This window comes from Tetrao urogallus (genome assembly GCF_951394365.1).
Source record: "Tetrao urogallus genome assembly, chromosome: 1".
NCBI classification, from domain to species: Eukaryota; Metazoa; Chordata; class Aves; order Galliformes; family Phasianidae; genus Tetrao; species Tetrao urogallus.
In genome coordinates this window covers 172,530,166-172,555,336 of record NC_136813.1, presented here as the reverse complement: position 1 = coordinate 172,555,336, position 25,171 = coordinate 172,530,166, and the positions used below count along the sequence as shown (strand labels likewise).

At 36.1% G+C, this 25,171-nt stretch overlaps 1 protein-coding gene across 1 annotated transcript in view; it reads left to right on the top strand.

The window, feature by feature from the left end:
- POT1 (protection of telomeres 1) overlaps positions 1–25,171 on the top strand; it is a gene marked incomplete at both ends in the record, with an annotated part of 53,841 nt that overhangs the window by 16,414 nt on the left and 12,256 nt on the right. Inside the window, 7 exons of the mRNA XM_079549584.1 lie at positions 4,832–4,962; positions 10,226–10,516; positions 13,501–13,656; positions 21,687–21,850; positions 22,498–22,586; positions 23,590–23,634; positions 24,047–24,203. Of these exons, the coding sequence (XP_079405710.1) occupies positions 4,832–4,962; positions 10,226–10,516; positions 13,501–13,656; positions 21,687–21,850; positions 22,498–22,586; positions 23,590–23,634; positions 24,047–24,203 (1,033 nt within the window). The remainder of the gene's footprint in view (positions 1–4,831; positions 4,963–10,225; positions 10,517–13,500; positions 13,657–21,686; positions 21,851–22,497; positions 22,587–23,589; positions 23,635–24,046; positions 24,204–25,171) is intronic.

Here is a 25,171-nt window from a genome sequence, read left to right as displayed (position 1 = left end):
CTGGTTGTCCATCACATGCTGTTAACCTCCTAATAAGTACTTTCAATAAGTATATTGAAAAAGAAAAGAGAAAAAAAGAGAAAAGATGCAGTTTGGAGTGCTGCTATTGTAAGACCAATCCTTTTGCTGAGTCAGTATAGTATTGAAACTTGATAATTTTCTACCATTCAGATGACTGTACTATGCCAGTTTTTATACTGCTTGAGCTAAGGTGTTGCTTCAGCTGACCAGCTGATAACTTCTCTGAACTGAACAGTACAGAACTTGCTTATTTAGAAGTCCAGAATTTAAATTTTGCTCTGGGTGTTTGCAGGCACAATGCAACTCTGAAGTCCATGTCTTTTACTGGAAGCAGATATTGTAGAATATAATAGTTATGACTGAAAGCAACAATTTGAATTGCAGCACTGTTCATGCTGCCGTAATGATTGTTCCCTCTCTTTCCTTCTCTGTTCACTTCTAAATTTTTGATTTTGCAAGACTACAGATCTGTGAAACAGTAAGCTCATATAGTTCTCACTATTTTACACATCAGGACAATTTCAGGTGACTGGCTTTTATTTCAGACTTTCTTAAAAATTCAGTTGTACTTTTAATAGCTAGGAGACTCATTCCATAATCATTTCGTTCATAAAAAAAACTGGTTTTGGCCTGCAGATCCTAAACTGTTGAAACTTTAAATTCATTTGTGCTGTTAAGAATGATTTCATTATTCATTTTGTTAGGAAAATTCAGCCAGTAAACAGTTATCAATATTTTGGATTTACTTTCAAAACAGTTTAAAACCTTTGCTATTTAAAATGTTTTTGATCTGGATGTGATACAATATGCAAGTAACAATCAGTAAGTTTTTTAACAGCTTAGATTTTATGCATCTGTGTTTTTTTTTTTCCATTAAGGACGTCAGTCAACTCTAGAAACACCAGATTTTTTTGTGTGTGTGTAATAAAACTCCAAGCCAATTAGCAATTCATCACATTGAAGAAATTAACTAAATTCAACATTCCCTTTAATGCTTAACAGAAATTTTCAGCCATCGCAAAACAGCTGTGGTGAGAAGAGATCTCCAAAGGTCATCTTATCCAACACACAGGGCCACCTAAAGCTGCTTGCCCAGGACCATGTCTGGATAGTTTTTGAGTATCTCCAAATATGGGGACATCAAACAAGTTAAAGCATTTTAAAAGGTTAAAGCAATCTTTTGTAGTATATAAATGTGCTGAGCTTTAGATTTATTTTGCCTGCTTTTTGAAAGGTATCTGGTCCATGGCCCTTTTGTGAGACAGTAAGTACAATAAGGCAGGGAGGCAGTGAACCAAGTGTGGTTAGCCACACTAATTTGTGAGAGCCGATGAGAATGTGAGATTTTTTTATGCCAGCAGGGTTATCTGATGGAGGTCATCTTGGCTGGGAGACAATCTCAAGAAACAAACCTCAGTCACTAACGGGCAGACTAAGGAGCTACAGGCACCGCTTCTAACATCACTTGTAGCTGATCATGTTATGAAATGGGGATCCTGGACTGGGAGGATGCAGAAACTGCAGAGCTCTGTAAACTCAAGTATGCATGCAAGGGGAAGTGGGAGCAGGAGGAATGTGGAGGAGATAGGTAAAAAAGAGTGCAAAAGGGCCGCATGTAAAACAGGGCTGGTCAGTATACCTATCTGGCTGAGCCTTGCAGCTGAAGGCTGCAGTTTGTCTTATCCTCTTATTTTTCTTAAGTCTTTGAATTCTCCACATATTCACACTCCCACTCCTTTGTGTACAAAAGCTGCAAGGTGAGCCTGAGATCCAAGAAGGGGTGCAGTACAAATGGAGGGGCTGTGCATCTGCTTGAGGGATTTGTGAATCTGTGGCTGGAGAAGGCATTCATGCTCTTCACACTCTTCACTTCACTTAGGTGTCGCATTTTTAAAGCGAATTGTTGTAAGTAAATTACCAGTGGTGAAACTTCCTATAAGAGAAGAAAATTGTCCCTAGTATGTAAACTTATTTTTTGGTAGTTTGGTAACTGAGTTTTTCTTTATTGGGAAGTATGTTGTAAAATAAAAAATCAGAAGTTTGAGTAATTACATTTATGATGTTGTTTCATCTACACTAGGACACTATCTTATTATTTAAATTCATCAGTTCTATCTAGACTTTAACTTACCATTTGTACAGAGAAGTAAATTCAATCACTGAACTCTCATACTCCTTTGGAAAGCAGAAAGTAATTTTCACATTCCGTATGGAAAAGGAAGGACAGATGACTTTTTCTTTGTTCATCTTCAAAAAGGACTTTCTGGTTGAGGATTTCTTTAAAAGAAAATCAGTCTTTATGCTTTGTTCTTGAAGAAAATTAGTTAGATTTATTGTAGAATTGATGTTTTGAGGTCTTTCTTGAGAATGAAAGACTACAGTCACAAAACCAGAGAACCTATATTATATAGAAGGTCTTTTCTGATTTTTTAAAGTGCAGTATTTTATACTATTTAGAGTAGGAAGGATACTGATCTTCAGGGTGTGCTAGTTGCAAAGAAAATGGAGGAAATGCGTTCACTTCCCCCCTCCCCCCCCTTAAATAGGCAGCTGCAGGTGTATGAAACTGACTGGGGTGTATAATCACAAACAGTAGCAACAATTTTAGTGTGCTGTGGGCTTGATATTTCACTTTGGATTCGTGGTTGAATTATATCAATGCACTGTAATGTGCTACGTGTATCTTTACAGAATTGTAAATCAGTGAACCATAAATTTTTCTTCTTTATGGCTGATTTTGCCCTTGTCTCTGTGCATCTGACCTGTTCAACTTAACCCAGAGAAATAAAACAATCAGTATTTGGATTACAGTAGTAAATACTTGCAGTTTCATATCAGCCACTGGCTATACTTTATTCATATCTGCTTATCCTAGCACAGAATATTGGATTAGATGATACATAGTATTGACCTTGTGTCTTTTGTGGGAGTGTGCAAAAGAATGATGCTTAGCAACCTCTACGTGCAACAGATCAGAATTTATCAGTGTGAGAAAATATTTGAGAGGAAGAGAAGCATCCATTTTATGGAAGTACATCAATTTTTGTTTCTGGAGGAAAATTAGTTTTGTTTTTCATCTTAGTAAGCCTTCAGTGATTTTTGTTCTTTGAACAATCATTCCGATCAATAGAGAATTTGAACTTTTAAGTTTACATGATAGTAAAATTTAGGGATGTATTTGCTGGATACAGTGGAGTATTTCTTTTGAAAACACAGTAAGTGCACAAACAAGCATGCATTCTAATTCAGTGTAACGTATCTGTTGTCTTCAAGTTCAGGGAATTTTTCACTGTGAATTTACTCATGACGATCATCCACTTTTGATTGCATTCCTGTAGTTTTTTGCATTATACTAATCTGTTAGGTTTCAGTAGACTGATAGTTTTCTCTTTTTCAAAGCTGCCTAGAACAATTTATTTATGTTTGTATCTTTATTAAAAATAATGGGGATTTTATCTGCTTTGTTTTAATGCTTACAGCATCTTTGTTCAGTTCTCATATTTTTTTCTTTTTTTTTTTTTTTTTGAGAGCTGGGGAAATTTAATTCATTAGCAGTTTACATAAATGTTTAATTACTGCTTCAGGTATTGAGAAACAGAGAAGACAGACATTTAAACTCTTAGGGAAGATTTGTTTTCCCAAGCTCATCTTCACTCTAGTTCTCTCTCCTTGTAGTCTCCAATCTCCTTTCAGTTCAAACTTTAGAGTTCCAACTTCAGAACTTTTAAACTATAAATTATTTATTACTGTTAATTTAATGCCTAAAAAGTGTACTTCTTGCTGGAGCATCTTTACTAGCTTTACTAAAGCCAAAATGCTGTGTACCTTAATGTATAGTTAAAAATAATAAGTTAGGATGCAACATTCTACAATTTTTATCTGCTTAAAAAGTTGTAATTTAGCTCTGAAGTGTAAGTTTCAGTAAAAGCCAGCATAATAAATAACCAAAGGAAATGTACTCCATCTTCTTGATTAAAACTAATTAGGATAAGATTTGCAAATGTTTGAGGTTCTGAACATATAGCTGAGTTAATACTGGGTGTTTGAAAAGTTATGAGGAAAGTTAACCAGCTACCATACCAAGAAAGAGCAACTGCATGCTCAGTGACTTCATATATGGCACAGAAGAATAGATTTTCTTTAATGTGAAATGGCAAATAGAGTTTTGTTTTATGTTGTCTGTAAATACTGTCCTGTACTGGACTGTTTTGTTCTGTCCTGTTTGTTTTGCTTTGAATTTGATTTTGTGGGTCATAAATAAAAATAAAATTCTGTTATGAATGTTTACCCTTAAAAGGGCAGGTTCCACGTTCTTATTATGCTTTCTATTAATTACCTTGTGACTGTGTCCTTGCAGAAAATACCTTGTTTGCATATTTGGGACACAATTAATGCTAGATAACTTTTATAATTTGCTTTTAGAGCTTGTTGAACTCATTGCATCTTCAGAAAATAGTGAAAACAAGTCTTCGAAAAGAATTGGATAGTGGACATATACGTCCTCATATTATAAAGAAAATCATTGGAAATTTAAAAAAATAACATACCTGTCAAGTACTGGAGAAAATGTTTTGTGTGTTCCTGGCTCACAGACCTGTGCTTGACCACACATTTTGTTTTCATTTACCTGTGTTAATTATTTGCATGGTTGGCCATTTGCCAGTTGTTCTGCTGCTTTAACTTTGGGAGAATTGCAGAGATGACTGCAGAAAAGATTTGACCGTATCATTGTTCACTCCATCTATAACGTCTGTATACCAGTAGCTTATGTAATGTCTATTATTCATTCAAACACTTTCATATTTTACAGATTATTGCTCAGTCGTAACACTTGTGGACCAATCGAATGTGAAGTTAACATGCACTCTTTTCAATGGAAATCTAGATTCTCTACCAAAGATTTACAAAAATGGAGATATTGTAAGGTTTCATAGAGTAAAGGTATGTATTGGGTATTTTGTTCTGTTTTTAATGTGTTGTGGTTGTTGGTTGGTTGGTTGTTTTTGTTTTTGTTTTTTTGCAGTGAAAGAACTGTAGGAAGAATATAGTTGTTCGTATCTTGAAATTCAAGTTTGAAGGTAGAGGATAAAACAATCAGTTGATAAAATTGAGTGTGGTTAAGGTGTGAGCCAAAAAAAACCCATCAAATTCTTAGAACAGCAAGAGCCAAAAAACCCAGTGTTCTATAGATGATTATGTCAACTCCTGAATGACATCTTCTGTTTTGAGACTCATTTGTTCCTGCATATTCTAAATACCTAGAGACAGAAGCTAGCTAACCTGTTCCTGGTTAGTATAAAGCTTCTTTAAAGGCTTCTTCGTGTATAATTCAAGTAGAATTAAGCTGTAATGAGGTTTTGATGCTTGTGTTGCTTATCAGTACCATATGTGTGGTCAGTCTTGGAAGTTCATAGATTTTTCAGCAAGGAAAATCTAATGCTTGATTTCAAACTCTCTCTGAATCCTGTAGGATAAGCATTACAAACATACTAGTTTCTGAAATTCAGTGGAGGTAAAAATATGTTGCAGTATTACTTTTCAGATAGGGTGGTCAGGCACTGGAATGGACTGCCCAGGGAGGTGGTGGAGTCACCGAGCCTGGGGGTGTTCAAGGAAAGGCTGGATGTTGTGCTGAGGGACATGGTTTAGTGGGAGCTATTGGGAATAGGTGAACGGTTGGACTGGATGATCTCTTAGGTCTTTTCCAACCTTGGTGATTCTATGATTCTATGATTCTATGTTTCTTGTGTCTGAAGTAAAACTGTGTTTTATATGTGTGTATATATTGTGTGTGTGCGCACAAAAAAAAGGGAGAGAGTAACGCTTAAAAGAACTGAAAAATTGCATGGGCAGTAGGTAAATAATGGATTATTTTTGAGATGTGAAGTACAGGCTAAGAAGTCCACTTTCTTGGAGGTGTTATGTGTGCATCTCTGTTATGCAAATCTAAGTGTTTCAGCTCAACTACTGATAAAGCAAAAACAAGAAAACCTTATTCACCTGATTTGGGAACAGCTTTTTGGGTGTTGAGCTGAAATACTTCTCAACTGATTAATTATTCTTCAGGATTGTTAGTATTCCAGTAATGTTCCAAAGTCTGTTAATGTTCCCCACGCACAGCTTTTTTCGTCACTGCTGAGCTCGTTTAGGTGGTTTCCAGCCCCAACACTTCCAGCTGCCCAGAATCCATATCCCCTCAGATGCATAAGCTTAACAGCATGTCTAATTACTTACTAATTTAAAATGATCTGCAGTTAGTTTAAATAGTTATATTTTTCTGGACAGGCATGTTTTGACTATCTTGAGATAACTAACTTTGCAAGTTTTGTTCTCCATTCTGAGCAGGTAAAAAGCTGGTGTAGGAGCCTGTTGACAGCTGTTTGGAGGTGTGGGAGTAGGGTGACCTCTTCTTTCCTTTCAACTATAGCCAGTTCAGGATTTATGATCGCTGTGTAACACAGTTCTCAATAAAAATATGAACAAAACAACAAACACTAATTAGAGTTCTGAGTATGTCTGCAATTCCTCATTCACTGTCTTCACATTTTGCTTTCCAGCCTTTTCACCCTCTCATAGCTTACCAAATGGAAAGCAGAGGTTCTAGCCTGTCACAACTATGTTTACCAGGGAGAACAGATATACATATTCTTTACAGTGTTTATTCACATTTCTATGTTCCAGAAATGCTTTGAGAGACTTCCAGGGAATTGATGTTGATAGCAAATGCATTTTAAAAATGGCTGCTCTGGGCTACTTCACAGTAGCAGAGGTGTTAGCGAAGTCCTGGAGGAGGTTCTGTTGGTGTTACTCTGGATTGAGAATAGTTTTATTTGCTCAGTATTTATTTAAGAGAATTAATATTTTAAATGTCTTGTTAGTTGGGTTGAGTGATAGTCCAGTTTAAATTACATTTCTGTTAATATTTCTTGAAATACATTTTTATGATGTCTAATGATGATGCTTCATGAATTACAATGCTTAATGAATTACAGTCCCATATTTGGGCCTTCAACCATAGTCAGTTCTGACAGTGTGGGGATCTTTTTTGCCTCTTACCATAAAAGCTAGGCCTGCAGTCTTTCTAGTTCCCCTTTATTTTTTGGCAAAGAAGGAAGTATTTCAAGTTTCTTTCATTTTTTTCTTCTTCTATGTGGATGCTCTTAATAAATTAGACTTAATGCTTACTACTTGAGCTGCTAAATGGAGGGAATGGTCATCCAGCTGCTACTGGCTAAATCTGTATGATTTTATCCTCACTTGACTTTGAGTTTTGGCTTGTGTTCAGCATTCTTAGCATTAGACAAACCCTGCCACGATGATAGAATTGTTCATTTCCTCATCGACCTTTCTTTCGTATTCCTTATTATCTCCGAATGATTCTTGAACAAGAATTTATTTCCATGCTCTTGGTGAAGTGAATTGCTGTTTTATTTCTATTTCAGTGTTTGGGGATTGGAGAGCAATGAGATTGAAATAAACCAGAATACACTTTTGAATACACATCTTGTTCAGCTTGTTCTCCTTCAGTCATTTATTAGAGACACTGGACATTTTTTGTTGACTTTTTTCCAGGATGTATAACGTTATTGAGCACTTTGCATTTTCAAAACACTGTATTCTTTGACATCTAATACAGTCATGAGTGTATACTTCTACTACTCAGACCCTGTGTAATTGTAACTCAAGTTGAATTCTTGAAATGTGAATATTGATTAACATAATGAGATGACCTCTCATTGTAAACTCTACTTGCTTGACTTTCCCAGCATAACACAACCTGTAATAATTGTGATTAAAAAGATGAAAAATCTTAACTCGCTGACCTATTTCATTATATTGCTACTATTATCTTTTCATGCTTTGACTTCTGTACCTAGGTTGAAGTTAGTGCAACAAATGAAATTGGAGTCTTAAAGATGACAGCTTCTTCATTGCACATCACTTGTTTGTTACCACTGACTTATCAGTCATGCACTGCATAGGAAGATGTTCTGTAGAAATATGTGTAGTGGAATGGGTATCATAAAATGATTACATCATGAGCTGAATTGTGCTTACATAGACAACAACTGTGTCATTCCAGTACTTTGGAATGTGTATGGTTTACAGTTTTAATGTTCTAACTTCAAAGTTAGGAGGAAAACAGCAATTAAAAAAAACCCTCTCTATCAAGTGCATATTCAGCTGTTCAGATTCACAACATAAACACAGTGCTCCTTTGAGCAAAAGCACTTTATAGCCATGATACATGTGACTATACCATCTGTGTAGGTCAGTCTGTTCAGTAGAGTAAGATATGTTCTGCTAGTGAGTTTCAAGGCTGTTTGCTTGTCAAGAATGGAGCGATACTTAGCAATCTGATTATCAGACATAAGAAGCTTGCCTTCATAAATACAGCAGAGTCAATCACACATCCTTTCTAATATCCCTGCTAGTTCTGCCTCTGTTCTTGAGCATCACTTTCTTTAAACTCTGTAATACTTAAGGCAACATTTGTTCCATTATATTACTAACCCTGGCCTAAACCAGTTTGCCACTATTTCCAGGAGCACTCACCTTTGCACTTCCATAGTGATTTTCTTGTCTCAGTGTATTCTCTCTTTCAGTTTAGTCAAGATTGTCCCATTAACATTGGTTCCTTCTCTTACTACCTGGTGCACTATGGAAAGTACTGAGAGACCAGTGCAGAATTATATGCTCAGTCTTCATTTCTAGTCAGCTCTCACCATAGTTGTCAAGTTGTAAAGCATAAAGGGAGGAAAGCAAGTTTATGTCCTATAATACATAACGTCAAGAAGTATTAACTCTAGGCAATTATGGTCTTCTTCCAAAATTAGAAGTTCTTAGAATTTCACACGTTTTCTGAAATTTTTGTTCTGAGTTGTATTGGATCAAGTCACCAATCCTGTCTTAAATACCTAAGGATTTTTCCAAAATATAGTTATTTATTGCTTTATCCAAATTTTCTCAAATATACTGGGCCACTTTCTCTATAGAATATTTCTAAAATGGTATCATAATGCCTGCTGGTTTTCAAATGATAACCAAAGCAGAAGTTATTTAATCTGGTTTAGGTATGTATTCTTTGTACATGCAGTTCTTCTGGATATCGTGTTTTCTGAACTGGTAAAAGAAATGTGCAATGTATTGTTGATTGTTTCCTTTAATTTGTGTTTAATTACTACAGAAATTTCAACTGATATTTTGAGCACAGTAGTTCACAGAAATAATAGAAGATAAGTTATAATCAATGGTCTTGATATCTCTGTATTTTTATATTTTCATTAAAAAAATATTCTGCTTACGTATGACTTCTTAACTTTTCGTAGGAAGATGTCTGCATTTTAACTCAATTTCTTGTTATATTTAAACATGTTGAAAACAGCTTAATTCATACGAGCACGCAGATTATTTATTGTCTTACTTTAAATTGCTTCTTTAGTTCATTGCAGCTGAAGCCATGTGTATACTAGGAGTACAGTATTAAAATACAAGGAAATGTAATCTACGTACAATATTATCCAAACTTGTTTAGACTGTCATGACTATACTGGGTGTGAGAAAACTATTTAAAAAATATAAGAAAATAGTGAAAATTTGTTTTACTCCTCTAACAGGGCACATTTTTTATTTGAATAGAATTAGTGACAACTTTCAGACTTTTACAGCAAAATCAATCTCTGGATATGATAGACAGTGAAGGTGCAGGCTCAATTGTCTGGCACATTTCTGAGCAATAACTTATTAAATTAGTAACAATTCAAAAATATAATTTTTTTTGGTGCTAGAGCACTGGTTTGTCTGTAGGTATCTTAAGCTAACCTGTCTCACAAATGACATTCAGAAACCTGGATGCGATTTCAGTCAGCTAATTTTAGTTTTATGAGAATGGGTCAAAGCAACTGTTCGAAAATCAAGGTTTGAGATTTCTGGATGCTAAAAAGATTTTGAGACTTGTGAGTGAATTAGTCTGCACTGATGCTTATCTTAGTCTGCTTCTTGAAATAATTTTTGATGTTAGAAATTCCTCCTTATATGCTTTGCTTATTTGTTAGCGTTAATTTGCTTTTTTCTTCTTATTTCGTCTCTTCTGCTGGCACCAGGAATGAAAATGAGTAGTGATCCATTATTGATGCATATGATAAAACAGAAGCGTAAGCATACTTCAGTGAAGTACAATCATTTTTTTCATGTTTTCTTGTAGATCAGGGAATACAATGGACAAATGCAAGGAATTACCAGTGCAGGATTTGCATCCTTGACATTTGATGGAACTGTAGGAGCGCCAGTAGTTCCTCGAGCTTCTAGCAAAGTGTATACCTTCATAGATGAAGAACAGAAAACAGTAGAAGAATTACGTATTTGGGCAGCCAGTAATCTTTCTGTCTCTGGACCAGAAGCAAAATTGTCTGATGTTAAGCCAATGATGTTCTTCGATCTCACTTGTCAGCTGGTAGGGAAGGCAAAAGTGGATGGATCATCTTTTCTTCTAAAGGTAGATTTATTTTCTTTAAGTAATTTTTTATATTGTTATGTGGATTAATATGTAGAGATTAAGGAAATGTATGATTCTGTACTATTTTGTTTCTGTGGAGACAAAACAGGAATCTCAGTTCTTTTTCTCTAATTCATTTATTTTGAAAGTTTTTTAAGATGACATTGGTATGGATGGTAAGTACTACAAACATTTCTAGGTAAATATTGTAAGATTTCTTAAAGTTGAGAAATAATTTTTGGTTTTGAATTGTAACCTTGTTTTCTACTCAGTAGCAATTATTGCTTATTTTTCTAGATGTACAGTATATAAGTAATTCAGTACGTGGTACTCTCTAGAGCTCTACGTAGCTTCTTTAGTTACACATGAGCACTTTGGGGGATCATTGCTTAATGAAAGCACAGAATATAAATGCCACACAACAGGAAAGTACTTTCTGAAGAGTGATCCTTAGCATCAGCTAAATATAAACTAGCTCTCCTTATTTTTCTTGGTTTACCTCCCTGTGCATCAATTTGATGTTATTCTGAAACAGCTCTGTATTTATTTTCAGTTTTTTAAGTTGATTGTTAAACTGTAAGCATTGAAGATGTTTTTTGAAGACAAAGTTATGAAATGGAAAATAAAAATATTTAATGGTACTTCTGTATTAAGCTCACTGATACAATCTTTTTAGAAACAGCAAGTTGCATCGTTCTCTTAGTAAAGCAGGAAATACTCTTCTATGTGCTGTACAGAAGCAAAACTTGAGTGTCACCCTGTATCACGTTGTGCAACTGTTACAAATATTTCCATTTAACTGTCTCTTACGAAATGGTTGTCAAATGGCATGCAGTAAAATTTCAGAACCTTCTAGCCTAATTCTCATTCATTAATGTGTGTTCAGCATTAAAAGGCCCTTTGCAAGGAGAAGCACAAGGACTTTCTTAAGTAAATATTACTTGTTTTCCCTTTTTTTTCTGAGTTGCAAATTTTGAAGACTGTTTTGTCAACTACCTAAAACAAGGAGGTGAACTTCACAGGGTGCAGCTGTGTGGAGTCAGAATAGTGAAGTCTTAATGAAATCTACTAGCACTAGATCAGTTTTTCTCATACTGAATCCTCTGTCACTATCCTTTTTTTAGCACTTTAAAATAAGTACTTAAATTTGTGTTAAAATGAACCAAACAAGCTAAAAACTGATAGATTAACATGGATGTGCTGTTGCTAATTGCAAGCAGGCCAAAATTCTTTCCTTACATATAGAATGTTGGTAAAGCTGTAAGAGAAGCCTTTTTATAAATATTGTAGACAGAGGTCTGATTATTTTGTTGATTCATTAAACAAAAAATCAAAGCACAAGTTCAGTTTGGTTGATGATTACATATCATATATTATTTCTGTTCTTGGGTTTTTTAATAATGGTGTACATTTACTGTGTCATTGCAAGACAGTTATTTTCATGGTTGATAATACAGTGAAGTATAATGACAGTTTTAAGCACTGAGCTCAAGTTAACTAGTGTGATTGCTTCAAACAGAACTATAATGAATGTTGGTGATTTCTGTGCATCACCCATAGCATAACCTTTAATATTACACTCAATAAATTATTCTGTGCGAGCGTGGCTCCTTAAGCTGATGTGACATGAAGCTGTGTTGCTTGTCTTATGAAGGTAAGCTTAAATTGAAATGAAGCAGCAGTTCATTATTTCTGAAAATTTTAATTTCAAATCAGAGGAGTCTTCACGCTGGAAGTGCTGCTGTCATTTTTCCATTTCATAAGGGTTTTATTAACTATTCTTCTATCTGTCAGTTTCCTACGTTATGTCATACAATCAGTATATTCTGTTGGAGGGCCTTAATGAGTCAGGAAAGCAGGGTTCATGGTGCCTCCCCTTTTTCAGCATTTTGCAACATGGTGATCAGATGTCATCACTAACTATTCCGTAATTCCTGTTTGTTCATGACTAGTAATGAAACTATTTGTTGTTTGTTATTCAAAGTTTGATTATTGTTGGTAAGATTGAAGGCATGAGGATAGCTGTTCATAACCGTGGCACTAGCAGATACAGAAAAATTAATAGAAAGCCTTGGCTCCTGTATTTTCATCTACAGTTTAAGTAGAATGCATCTGATAAGCTCCCAAAGTAGCTGTGCTCTTACTTGTACAAGTTTAAAATAGTAAATAAATAAAATCACATAAAACACATAATTTTCCAAAGAACTTTCTTTTCTTGTAAAGAATGCTTATTGGCTTAGAAATTCTTCAAAATACGGCCTGACATCAGCCCCATTAGCTCCTCTTGCAAAGGACATTGTAAGCTTTGACCTGACAGGGCACATTCACATTATTTCAGTTTGTAAGATCCATCTTACAAGTGTGGAACTACCAATGTATCTCAAGCAAAGCCGGTTTGAAAAACAGTAGGAAACTGAGCATATAATTTCATGACTTATGCCTATAGCATTAAATCTATATTTCTCTAGCTCGGTTCTGGAAAAGCTTAGCTAATTCCAGGAAAGGGCAGCATCTCAATCAAAGGTGGTTTTAAATGTTTCATAACAGGCCTTTTTTTGTTTGTTTGTTTCAATCTGTGGGGGCATGTGCAAGCTCATTATGTGAGTCCTTCAAAATACCCTACACTCTTATTTGGGAACATTAATTTGATGTTATGGGTCATTTTAACTGTAAATAATTTCCCCTTTTATCTCTTGATTTGGCATGAGCATTTCAGCCATGAGTTGTTCTCCATGTGTGTATACATTGCTTTGCTGCTTCCTAGATCTTTTCCTTTGTGTCCTTTGATTCATAGCAGTTAAATATTCAGAAAGGGGGAGAAACCCTTTAAAAGTTGACCTTTGGTGTCTTCACCCTTCCTTGTCCCTGTTTCCACCCCGCCTGAAGAGCATAACTCATTGGTATCTTATTTTCTGTTGCACCAGTATGTATGAATTCCTGTGCATTAATATTTTGAGTATTGAAATAGTTGGTTTTGATTGCAGGTATGGGATGGCACAAAATGCCCCTACCCAACATGGAAGGTATCTGTGGAAGCAAAAGAACTGGAGGGAGACAAAGTTCTTCTTCATCATCTGCGAAATCTAACAGTGGATGTTTTAGTCTATGACAACCACGTACAACTGGCAAAATCACTCAAGGTAATTGTACAATTCATTGTTTCCAGCTCTCAATTTGTGGTCTGTTTTCTGTCTGGAACTTGCTTCAGAAAATATGTCTGTGCAGTTTGGTTCTTAATTAGTCTCAAATGTGGCTCTTCATTGTTCAGTGTATTTCTTATACCTTTTATTTGAATACAGAACTCCTTCAACATGTGTAAAACAACCTCATTACCCTAAATTGCCATGAAAGAAATTCTTCCAATTAAGCAGTTCTCTCCGGACATTGTAATATCATACATACTCTGTACGTAGTGCATTCTGAAAATGTATTCTGTGCTGCAGAATTATTTTTAAATGATATAAACAAGGATTGAATTTATTATTCCACTTGAGGCCTGTAATTCTGAATAAAAGATTTTATCTGTTCTGTAAACTTCTGCAACTTTCAGTGCTGTCTTCATTTAGTGGGTCAGTAATGTTGATTTTGCTCAGTTAGAGAAAGCAACAATGTAATTAAGCACTTGATCTTCAGCAATACTGCCATCTTGCTTCTAAATACAGCAAATTAGCCAAAAATACGTCTTCAATCTTATGGGTTGTGTTCTGTACCCAAGCATAGTTTTTAAGGTAGTGTTTGACACAAAACAAATGTACATGGTAGACATTTCTTAGGCCAGAGTCTAAGAATGCTCATAGTGGGAGGTTGAAGGTTGATCCTTAAGGCCCTTTCCAACCTAAACCATTCTATGAAAATGAAGAAGGAAAATATTTACTGTTAGGAATTTTAATTAATATTTAATGAATATATTCAGTATATTTAGGAATTCCTGTTGATTACATGCAAATTGGGAGTTTTTCATTAATTCTCTCTTGCGTTTTTTTTTTTTTTCAATCTTATTAGTTCTTTCTTAACTGTGAAGTATCTGTGCTTTTGTTGGACACTGCATAGTGCAGAGCTGAAGCTCTGATGTGAAACTGTTCAGGAACCTGACTTGACCTACTGAGTGGCACAGGCTGTTTTTCTCTACAGAAACACAGGAAGTGTTACTTTCACTCATGTAAACTGTAGAAGTGTTAAGATATTTGTTTTTTGTGGGGGTTTTTGTTTGTTCGTTTCCATTTTTTAGTGGATTATCCTAGTAGAGTTATTGAAGAAAAAAAAATAATAATACCCTTATAATTAAACTTCAGAAAGATTTGCTGAGTTCAGATTACAATTTACACAATTTTATTTTACAGAAAAATCTAAATTGCTGAAGTGGCTTATAAAATTTAATATAAGAAAAGGTTTATTTTTAAACACTAGCGAAAATCATATAGTGTTATAAGAAAGTGTGACTAAAGTACTCTTCTTTTACCCATATAATATGTTATTTCAAAGTTTTGTTATGCAAAGATTTTTAGAAAATCATTTTGGTGTACTATTGAACTGGTGGGAATTTACTTCATCCATGTCCACCTTCTGAGCGTGAGCACAAGAATAATGTGGACAGAAACTGCGTACTGATTTTTTGCCAGTTCATTGTTTCAGAAACAATAGCAGTGCTCAATTTTTGAGCCATCTCTTCTGCATCTGAATGTAATGTAGAATTGCCTTTTTATTGGATGTCGTTGAGGAGCTGTTAGGCTACACTCCCATGTTGTACCATTTGCAATGACAGTTGCACTTCTGAAATGAAGTTTTATGTAGGAACAATACACTTTATGCAGTTTTTCAGTCTGCAGAAGGGCAGAAAAAAACACAATAAATCTGAATTATTTGTTCTTACATTAAAATTGTATCTGTAGGTTACATGCTCAGACAAGAATGTTGTAAATAACCAATGCACAGTGTAGAGAAACTGGCTTATATATTATAGTCAGTTGATAGTAAATCCTAGAGCAGTGTCAGAAAGCAATCATTTGTTAAAGTCTCTTTTAAGGTATGCTGCAGTTGATACTGTACGTGGACTTTTTGTCACCTGTTACTGCCCTCCCTTCATGTAATAAAAGTTGTGACTTTTCAGCATTTTCTGCCTTAGCAAAACACAAACAAAATTTTCAGAAGTGTTATCTCTCTGAATAGATTATTTCCTGGGACAGAAAGACATAAACAGAGCTACAGCAAAGCAGAGATAATGGTGTTCACTGCTTTTTCCTGAATTTCCCTCTCCTGTGCACCCTGAGTGCTTGAGGCTTTCCCATTTTTCAAGGAACTCCAGCCTGCAGCTAGCTCTGCAGAGTACCCTTTCTCCCTGTAGGTCTTACTTTGTTATCCTTCTGTCTTTTATTCCTGTATTTCTAGAGGTTCTTAGGATTCGTGCAGACTTCACTATACTACTCAAAAATTAGATCTATGACATGCATTTCTCCACTGGTGGTATTTTGCTAAGTACTAGATACGTGACTTAGTGGGTGTCAACCCTGCCCATGATATGGGGATTGGAGCCAGATGACCTTTAAGGACCATTCCATCCAGAAATTTCACAGTCCTATTCATGGATTTAAATTTGTGGTATTCCTTTCCTTGGATGTGAAGGACCGCATCCCATTACAGTGTATGTGCTTCCTGTCACATGCAGGTAATGCACAATTAGTGAAATTGAACTGCTGATAGGATAAAATGATCACAAAAAAATCACCTTGAATATCTGCCATAAAATATGTGGATTCTGTGATCTAAAAATCACAGTCACAGAATGGCCTGAGTTTGAAGGGACCTCAAGGATCATGAATCTCCAACCCCCTGCCACATGCAGGGCCACCAACCTCCCATTCAGTACTAGACCAGGCTGCCCAGAGCCCCATCCAATCTGGCCTTGAGCACCTCTGGGGATGGGGCATCCACAACCTCTCTGGGCAGCCTGTTCCAGCACCTCACCACTCTCTCTGTAAAGAACTTCCCCCGACAGCCAACCTAAATCTCCCCTCCCTCAACTTAAAACCATTTCCCCTTGTTCTGCTGTTATCAACCCTTTCAAAGAGTTGACTCTCCTCCTGTTTGTAGGCTCCCTTTAGGTATTGAAAGGCTGCAGTGAGGTCACCCCACAGCCTTCTTTTCTCCAGGCTGAACAAGCCCAGCTCCTTCAGCCTGTCTTCATAAGGGAGGTGCTCCAGTCCCCTGATCATGTTTGTGGTCCTTCTCTGGACCTTGTCCAAGAGCTCCTTGTCTTTTTTGTACTGGGGGCTCCAGACCTGGACGCAGTGCTCCAGATGGGGCCTCACAAGAGCAGAGTAGAGGGGCACAATCACCTCCCTGTCGCTGCTGGCTACCCCTCTTCTCCCAGGCTACCATTTGCCTTCTTGCACACTGCTGGCTCATGTTAAGTTTTTCATCTCTCAAGACACTCAGGTCCCTCTCTGCAGGACTGCTCTCAAGTATTGCTCCTTCCAGCCTGTATGGATGGCTGGGATTCCTCCGGCCCAAGTGCAAAACTCTGCACTTTGCCGTGTTGAACCTCATCATGTTCACCTGGGCCCTGTCGAGGTCCCTCTGAATAGCATCCCTTCTTTCCACCATGTCAACCACATCACTCTGCTTGGTGTCATCAGCAAACTTGCTGAGGGTGCACATTGATGTCACCGATAAAGACATTAAAGAGCACTGGTTCGAAGACAGACCCCTGGGGGACGGCCTCCACCTGGTCATAGAGCCACTGATGACCACCCTCTGACTGCAGCCTTTCAACCAGTTTCTTATCCATCGAGTGGTCCACCCATCAAATCCACTTCCCTCCGATTTGGAGATGAGGATGTGGTGGGGGACCATGTCAGAGGCCTTGCTCAAGTCCAGGTAAATGACATCGGTCGCCTTTCCCTTGTCCACCAATGCCGTTACTCCATCACAGAAGGCTATCAGATTGGTCAGGCATGACCTTCCTCTGATGAAGCCGTGCTGGCTGTCTCGGATCACACGTTCATTCTTCATGTGATCAAGGATGTCATCCAGGATGATCTGTTCCATGATCTTCCCAGGCACAGGGGTGAGACTCACCGGCCTACAGTTCCCGGCATCCTCCTTGCTCCCTGTCTTGTAAATGGGAGTGATGTGACCCTTCCTGCAGTCATCCGGGACCTCACCTGACAGCCAAATCAGTACAGATGAATTTAAGTGATTCCTGTGCATAAAGACAAGCTCTGGACAGACACTGGTGACAAAACATCAACATTTAGCTGCTGTGACAAATTACTTTCCAAAATTCACCAGTGCTAAATGTAAATGCAACCCTTTGTTTTGAAGAAATTGCGAGAATTTGCTTTGCTAAAAAATGTTTTTAACTTGAATAGTTACAGGGAACTGTGTATGGGACTTGTTTTTTAGTTTTCTTTAGCTTTGATACCTATTTTTAAGAGTAGTCATGTTTGAATTTTCCTGCAAGTAGGATATCATTACTGCTATATTTTATGATACTGCCAGATTTTTTTCTTACTGTTTTAATTTTATTTGAAATAAATTTTCTCTGCAGTAGGCAGGTAGTTTGTAAATAGAATTGCTGTTGGGTCAAATAATTACGGTACTTTTGTACTAGATTTTGGTGATGACTCTGTAAATCATGGATTTTGCTTTAATTTAGGTTATAATTTGTCTCAGACAAGTATACAGTGTATACTGTGATCTGCAGGCATTCAGTAAACACAAATGCAGTAATATTTTAGCTGTAATACACTCGGTAGTTACTCGCTGCTACTAAGAGTAAGCAATGCTGCCCCCCCAAGGAATTTATGGAAAACGCAGGCCTGTCTTGCACAGTCAGATCTGTTACTTTGTGTTTGCATTTATACCTTCCTGACTTTTTTCAGTATTTGACAGTGCTGATTATAATGCATCTTTGTAATACAGTTGTGAGTGATATTAAAACGTAAAGTAACAATAATGCCTTCAGAAGAGATTTAATAAAATGTGGATGGAAAAAGTAATATTTCTGTAGTGATCACGCATCTTGGGAAGTTAATTGTCGTGTTGAAACATTGCTTTTTGCGTTAATTTCAGCATGCAGTTTGAGAAGGCAAACCCAGCATTTTATGTTTTTGATTTCTTGGCTCTCTTCCACTACAAGTAATGTTTTAAGTTTGTGCATGTAATTAAACATTAAATACTTAGTTTTTTCATAAGGTGCTTCTGAAACAAAAAGATCTTCAATTATAACAGCTTTTTTTCCGATGACTTCTACACAGGTCACTCCAGAAGTAATATCTGCTATTTATTTCCATGGAAACTACGGCAGATACAGGGAGCACAACAGCACTGTTTTGATAGAGCAAGTACTCAGCTACAAAACACTATTTTTCAATGTAGCCAGTAGCTGTGCATTTTTCACCAGCAGTGAACAGGAGCCTGTGTGCCACACTCATAAAAATCTTCACCAGCAGAGGTGACCCACTGTCACTGTTGCCACTGCTGAAAGAAGCCATCCACCCCTCATTGTGCTCACATCCACTGTTTGGTCTCCATAAGTATTCAGCAAGTGTCAATGTCAGTGGGTGCAGTTTTTTTCCATATGGAAGAATTCAGTGACACACCTTTGCTTCATATGCACTGCCATGTCAGACACCATTTGTTATATTGTCCCTCTGCTGCCATCTGTCATATGGCAACAACATGTATCTGAATATTGTCAGGAAGGTTTGTCCTCTACTGCCATTCCACCAAGATCTACCTCTGACATAGTGAGCCAGTGTAGTAAAACAGGAGGCATTATTATTGGAGTAGCCCTTAAATTGCTTTCTGAAAGAAAAATAGTTTGACATAGGGTTATTTTATAAGTAGAACTTAGCTAGGAACTAAGGCTCTTTATCCAAAAGCATTTATCATAGTCATTGGTTTAGTTTTATGTTGTCTGTCCCTTTGATTTTTGTTTATTCAATGTCCAGTCAGTCTCTTAAACACCATCTAAACATTGAAACCTTCCTACTGATATCAGCAGGCCTTGCATGCTTGTTTGTTTCTGTTGGAGATTAGCAATAAAAAGGAAAGGAGGGCTTGAAAAATGCAGGGGATTTTTCTGGCATATTGCCATAGATGTGTACATTACTGTGTTGATACAACTGTAAGGAGTGTTTCTGTTTCAGGATGAATTAAAATGATGTAATGATATTCAGTTGCGTGACTGAGTCATAGTCAAAAGCCCTTTTGTTATAACGAACATAATGCTAGATATGGGTTCAGTTACTGCAAAATGGCTTCAATTCAGCTGTGGCTTCAATTGCATGCCAAGTCCACTGCTTCTCTGCAGAATGTTTGTGTGTTTAAGTTTCTTGACTGAGCTTATGGAGATCTACACATCTACTCTAATTTGGGGAGGAGAACTGAAAAGTGGATTATTTCATGTGGAGGTTAAGACGGGAAGAACAAAATAAGCTAGGTGTGGTGCTTTTTAAGCATATATTTAAAGGAAAAATTTGATAAAAGGTCAATGATGTGATGCTTTATAGTGTGACTGTAAGATTTTTTTTGTCCGTTGAGTGGAAGATGACATGAGTACCTCCTTTCTAACCTGTTTCTGGAACACTGATGCTACCAGTCTGTCACCAGTATTTAAGTGGTTGTGGAATATACGAAGAATGAGTTGTGTGAAATGAGCGTGATGCTTTGAATGAACAAAATGAGCAGCTCCTTACTAGTGCACATCAATTAAAACTCCATGCTAAAAGCCAAGTGCATTTTTTATGTCCCAGGTGCCTGAATTTCAAAGTATGCTAGCTTTTTCATATGTAATTATTGTTTACACAGGCAGTTTGATACCAACATTATATAGTCGTAGGCTGTTCTGTGATACAGAGGAGGATTCAAGAATCAATATGCTGCTCTATCTGATTTTATCCATATGTATGTCTACATGTAATCTGTAAGACCTAGCCAGTTCAGTCTAATAAGCACACTTCTTCACTTTCTGCAGATTAAAGTTACTCTGTCACTGGCTGTTAGAGTATCTAAAGTGAGAGCTGAAGCTGAAATGAGACTTAACAGACTGGCTGCTGTAATATTAATGCTAATGGAAGTCAATTTAAAATAATTTATCATTTATATAGTGCTATTTAAAAGATACTTAAAGCAAAAGTAAATCCAGGTTATTGAATATAACTTGCCATCTATCAGCTTTGATTATGCTTTAAAAAAGTTATTTAGGTGCTAGTAAATTTGTTTCAAAGGCCTTTGTACCCCATCAAGGGTAAATTAACAATGTCATTCAGTCTCTCAATTACCTACCTCTAGAACATTGGTTTGGGGATTTTTGGAGGGGGGATGGTGGTGAAAGAGATAAAGGGAGTGAAATTTAGAAGTAAAAGCATAGTTGCAAAGTTATATTCAGTGATCACCACTCCTGAATTTCTTTCTGAATAGGTATTTGCGTAAGGTAGCTGAAAGTCCCTTTGTGTAACTTGACACAACTTTTAGAGAAAATGCAGAATGACTAAGCAAAACAGGAAGTGTGTGCTCTATGTCCCTGACCAGTAAAGCTGAGAAAGTTTGGGATAATGTCAGAATCACTGAATTTCTAACACACATCCTTTTTTTCCGACACTGAAAAATGTTACCTGTAGCATGAAAGTGAGAGATGGTTGATAAATGTGTATAACTGGATGTGTATGTTTACCTAAACAGTATGCCATGCATGATGATGGACATGAGGTAAATTGCTGAGTGTTCATCATACCTGGGAAGATTACAGCACGTCATTCGCTTGAAGGCTGAACAGTGAATATAGAAGACAAATTATGCCCTTAGAAATGGAATACATTGGCTTCCTTGGTCTGTCTTCCTGTTTGTTTGAGAATCACATTTTGTAAGAACACTGGTTCTGAATGCAGCCTTTGCTGCCGTTCACATTGTCTGATAAAGCAAAATACACAGGTCAGCCTGAGAGCTTCTGGGGTCTCCGTGTTTGAAAATATTCAAAGTACAACTGGATAAGGCCTCAAGTGACCTGCTCCAGTTAACTCTGCTTTGAGCAATGAGTTTGGTCCAAACAACATCCAGAAATCCCTATCAACCTCAGCTATTCTGTGATTCTGTAAAAACAGAGAGAGGTTTATGAATTTTCAAATTAAGAAGCTAACTTTGTGTTATAAATCTTTGTTTTCTCTTTAAGATCGGAAGTTTTCTGAGAATTTACAGTATTCATACAAAACAGGCAAGTGCTAAAAATGAAGATATATCATCACATATAGAATTTCATCTTCATGGTGGCACTTGCTATGGTCGAGGAATAGGAATCTTACCAGAAAATAACCCAGATGTTGAGGAACTGAAAACGTAAGTGCCATACATTTTTTCCTACATGATTCTGGACAACAGTTATAACTGTGCAGTTCGGAATTGTAAATGGATGTAAGAAACTGGGAACTCTGGAACAGAATATGACTTTAGCACTATTAAGATGAAGAATAGATATTTGGGAGGGTAAGTAAGTGAAGGCTAATTTTTCAAATGGAAAATTAAGATTTTATCTTATAGTGCTATAATGATAAATCCAGGGCACAATAATACACTGTTTCATAGCGACATAATTTTTAGAAGATGATGATCCAAATGAGGATATTTTGAGCATGTGCATATAAGTGCTTTATTGAGCTGAATGTGTACATGAAGAAAAGGTAAGTAACTGACATCTCTGCTTATTTACTGGAATTCTGTTTCCAGTAGTATGGATTTCTTTTGGCAGTGTATTGTGTTTGAAATTCCAGAAGTGCTTTGGAAAGGAGGCTGTTGCCTGCATCATTAATATACATTCTTCCTGCAGCTTCTGATTCAGTTGAGTTTTTTGTCTCTGTTGAAGAATTTGTCTGGGCATTTTACCTGTGTGTTGATAAATCACAGGATTCATTTATGTGTAATTTATACGTCTACCTGTGTGTGAAAGTCTCATAAGACTATGAAAATGTGTTGCCCTTTATTTTTAGATTCTTAGAATGTGTGGAACTAATAGACAGTCAGAATATGGAAAGCATGTCTTCATTGGAATTAGGTGACACTTTTGACATTGATACAGGTAAAAGCAATTAATAATTTACTCTTTTTTCTTTGATATGTATATATAAGAATAGTATAGTCGAGATACATACGGTCCAAATAAGTGTGCGATGTTACTTTGACAAAACTTTAGGGAATTCTTTTGGATTATTAAACTGAACATTGACATAATTGTATCCATCTCGCAGCAGAAGCATTTCACATATAACAAGAAATACTTTCCTGCAAGGAAGTGAATGAATTATTAAACACGAACAGTGTCCTTAAATGTACTCTATAAAGGTCATAAAGTGGAGTGTCGTAACTTCCTTACTCTAAAGGAGGATTCCTCAAAGACACATGCTGAAAGAACCACTAAGCTGCTAGCAACTGAGAATCCTTTCTAAAGCCATTGGATGGAAAAGTTGTGATAGGGGCAGAGTTTCAAGGTGCAACACAAAGGAAGAGTAATAGCACAGGGACAGTTCTCCAGATTCAGTCTTACTTTTTAAATGGTATTTTAATCTTAAAAATAAACATCAGTTAAACCCTAGAGTAGAATATAGTCTATGCCTTTGTTGCTGGCTTTTAAAATCCTGCATTACTTAGCCATCAATAAAATATTTAGATATTTTTGCATAGATTTGCTGCTCCATGCATGTGTCATAGAGGCTGCTCAAAGAAGGGACTAGGCAATCTTTCTTTTTTTTTTTTTGAGTAATATCTATATTTTTGTCCAGAAAGATTGCAGAAGTATGATTACTATTAGCAGCTATTCACTGTATACAGTCTGAAAATTTTTATTTTCATGGGTGTTGCTATTTAATATATGCACTAACTTCTCCACAAACATAATAGCTCTTGACATCTAATATTTGTCTCTTGCATGCTTTCCTTTTATGTATTATTTCCATATGTTATTAGGATTTCCATTCTCCCTTGCTCAGCTTTTTGTTTTGTGTGCGCACCTGTCTGTTTATCTGGTTTTGTGAGTCTACATGATAAAGATGTAAAGAAGGAAAATAATTCCTTCTTGATTTCAGATCTTGAATCGCCGTTACAGAGATGTCAGCAATTATCTGCTACAGGTAGGAAACATTTTGTTGTCAAAGTAAACTTTATTCTCACTAGAAAAAAAAATATTTGTTGAAGTAATTTCCATTACTTACTACAGTAAGAACAGTTATAAGATTGGAATCTTATAAGTTTATGAATTGTTTTGATTTATAAAGGAATAAAGCATATTTATATATTTTGTTTACATTTGGTTCTTTCTGTATGTTGAATTTCTACACCATGAAGTACGCCATGATCCCACAGCTTGTTATGATTTTACTTAACGGCTGAAGTAGCATGTTGTATTAATAAAACTGAGGCTGCAGCTGAGGAAAAAAAAAGCAGGGAATTAAGGCAAAATGCTTATCCATGCTGATGATTCCTCATGTTCCAAATATTATGTTATTTAATAGGTACGTATGGGTTTTTTTTGTTATTTTGCAGTATTGACAGATCATCAGGATATGAGTAACACGATATTGAAAACTGTTCTGAACAGCAGAGCTCCTCAACAGTATCGAATTAAAGCAAAGCTGAGATCTTTTAAACCCCAGAAGCTTTATCAGTCTGTTAAACTTCATTGTTCCAAATGCAATACTTTGTAAGTGTTCTAGGTAATAAAAGTAATTTAGAAATTGTTGTATATGTTTTAGGTTGTCTGTATTTTCAGTGTATTTTCATTTTCTTTTTGTGTAAAACAAGCTGCGTTTAAATGTAATTCATTTCAAGCAGAGATTTGAAACTTACTGGTAATAAGAAAATTTGAAATCATCAGGTGATGTGCATTTGCAGAATCCTTTGAGTGCTTTCAAAACAACTTTTCTTAATTTTCAGATTTGACAGTGAAGTTTTTTCCATACTAACACTGCATTAAGTACTTGTTTCTGTCGTGCAGTTTTAAAATAGGATATGCAAAAAGATGTGATAGTCTCCAAATTATGGTCTGCATTAATTAATAAAATATCTTTGACTAAAGTGAATCTTCCAGAGAAGATATCTTATCCTGATCCAGAAATATAAGAACAGTACCATTCACTTTAGTTCTTTGGTCTTTTTTCTAACTTGAATCAGTATACTTACCCATTTTATCAGGTGATATGGTTTCTCATTGTGACAAATAATGCTTTTGTAAATAATCTTACCTAGAAGTTTCTGCTAATAATGAGGGAAAGTTTGGTTGACATAGCCCAATTTTGATTAAAATATTGAATAATATACTTTGTAGAGCTATTCTTGATCATCTGAGTCTTGAATCACTTTTTTGCCTGGCTTAGCCTTGCATAAGCTCTAAGAAAGCAGTTTTATAGCTACTGGTGTTAATAATTTTCTTGTGATAGCGTTTTAGCATCTCCTGTCCATTTGAAATTTTTTGTATAATTGAGTTTTATTAGATGCACATTGCTGAGATAACAAAATGCTCCTGCTAGCCTTCTCGTAGTGCTCTAGGTGCAAAGTGGCATCTACTGCTTTTACTATTTCTCCTTGTCAGATCTTACTGTATTATCTTGGTCGCTAATGTGAAAAGTGCTTAATTGTCTTCACAGTACACAAGTACCTGATCTTTATTAC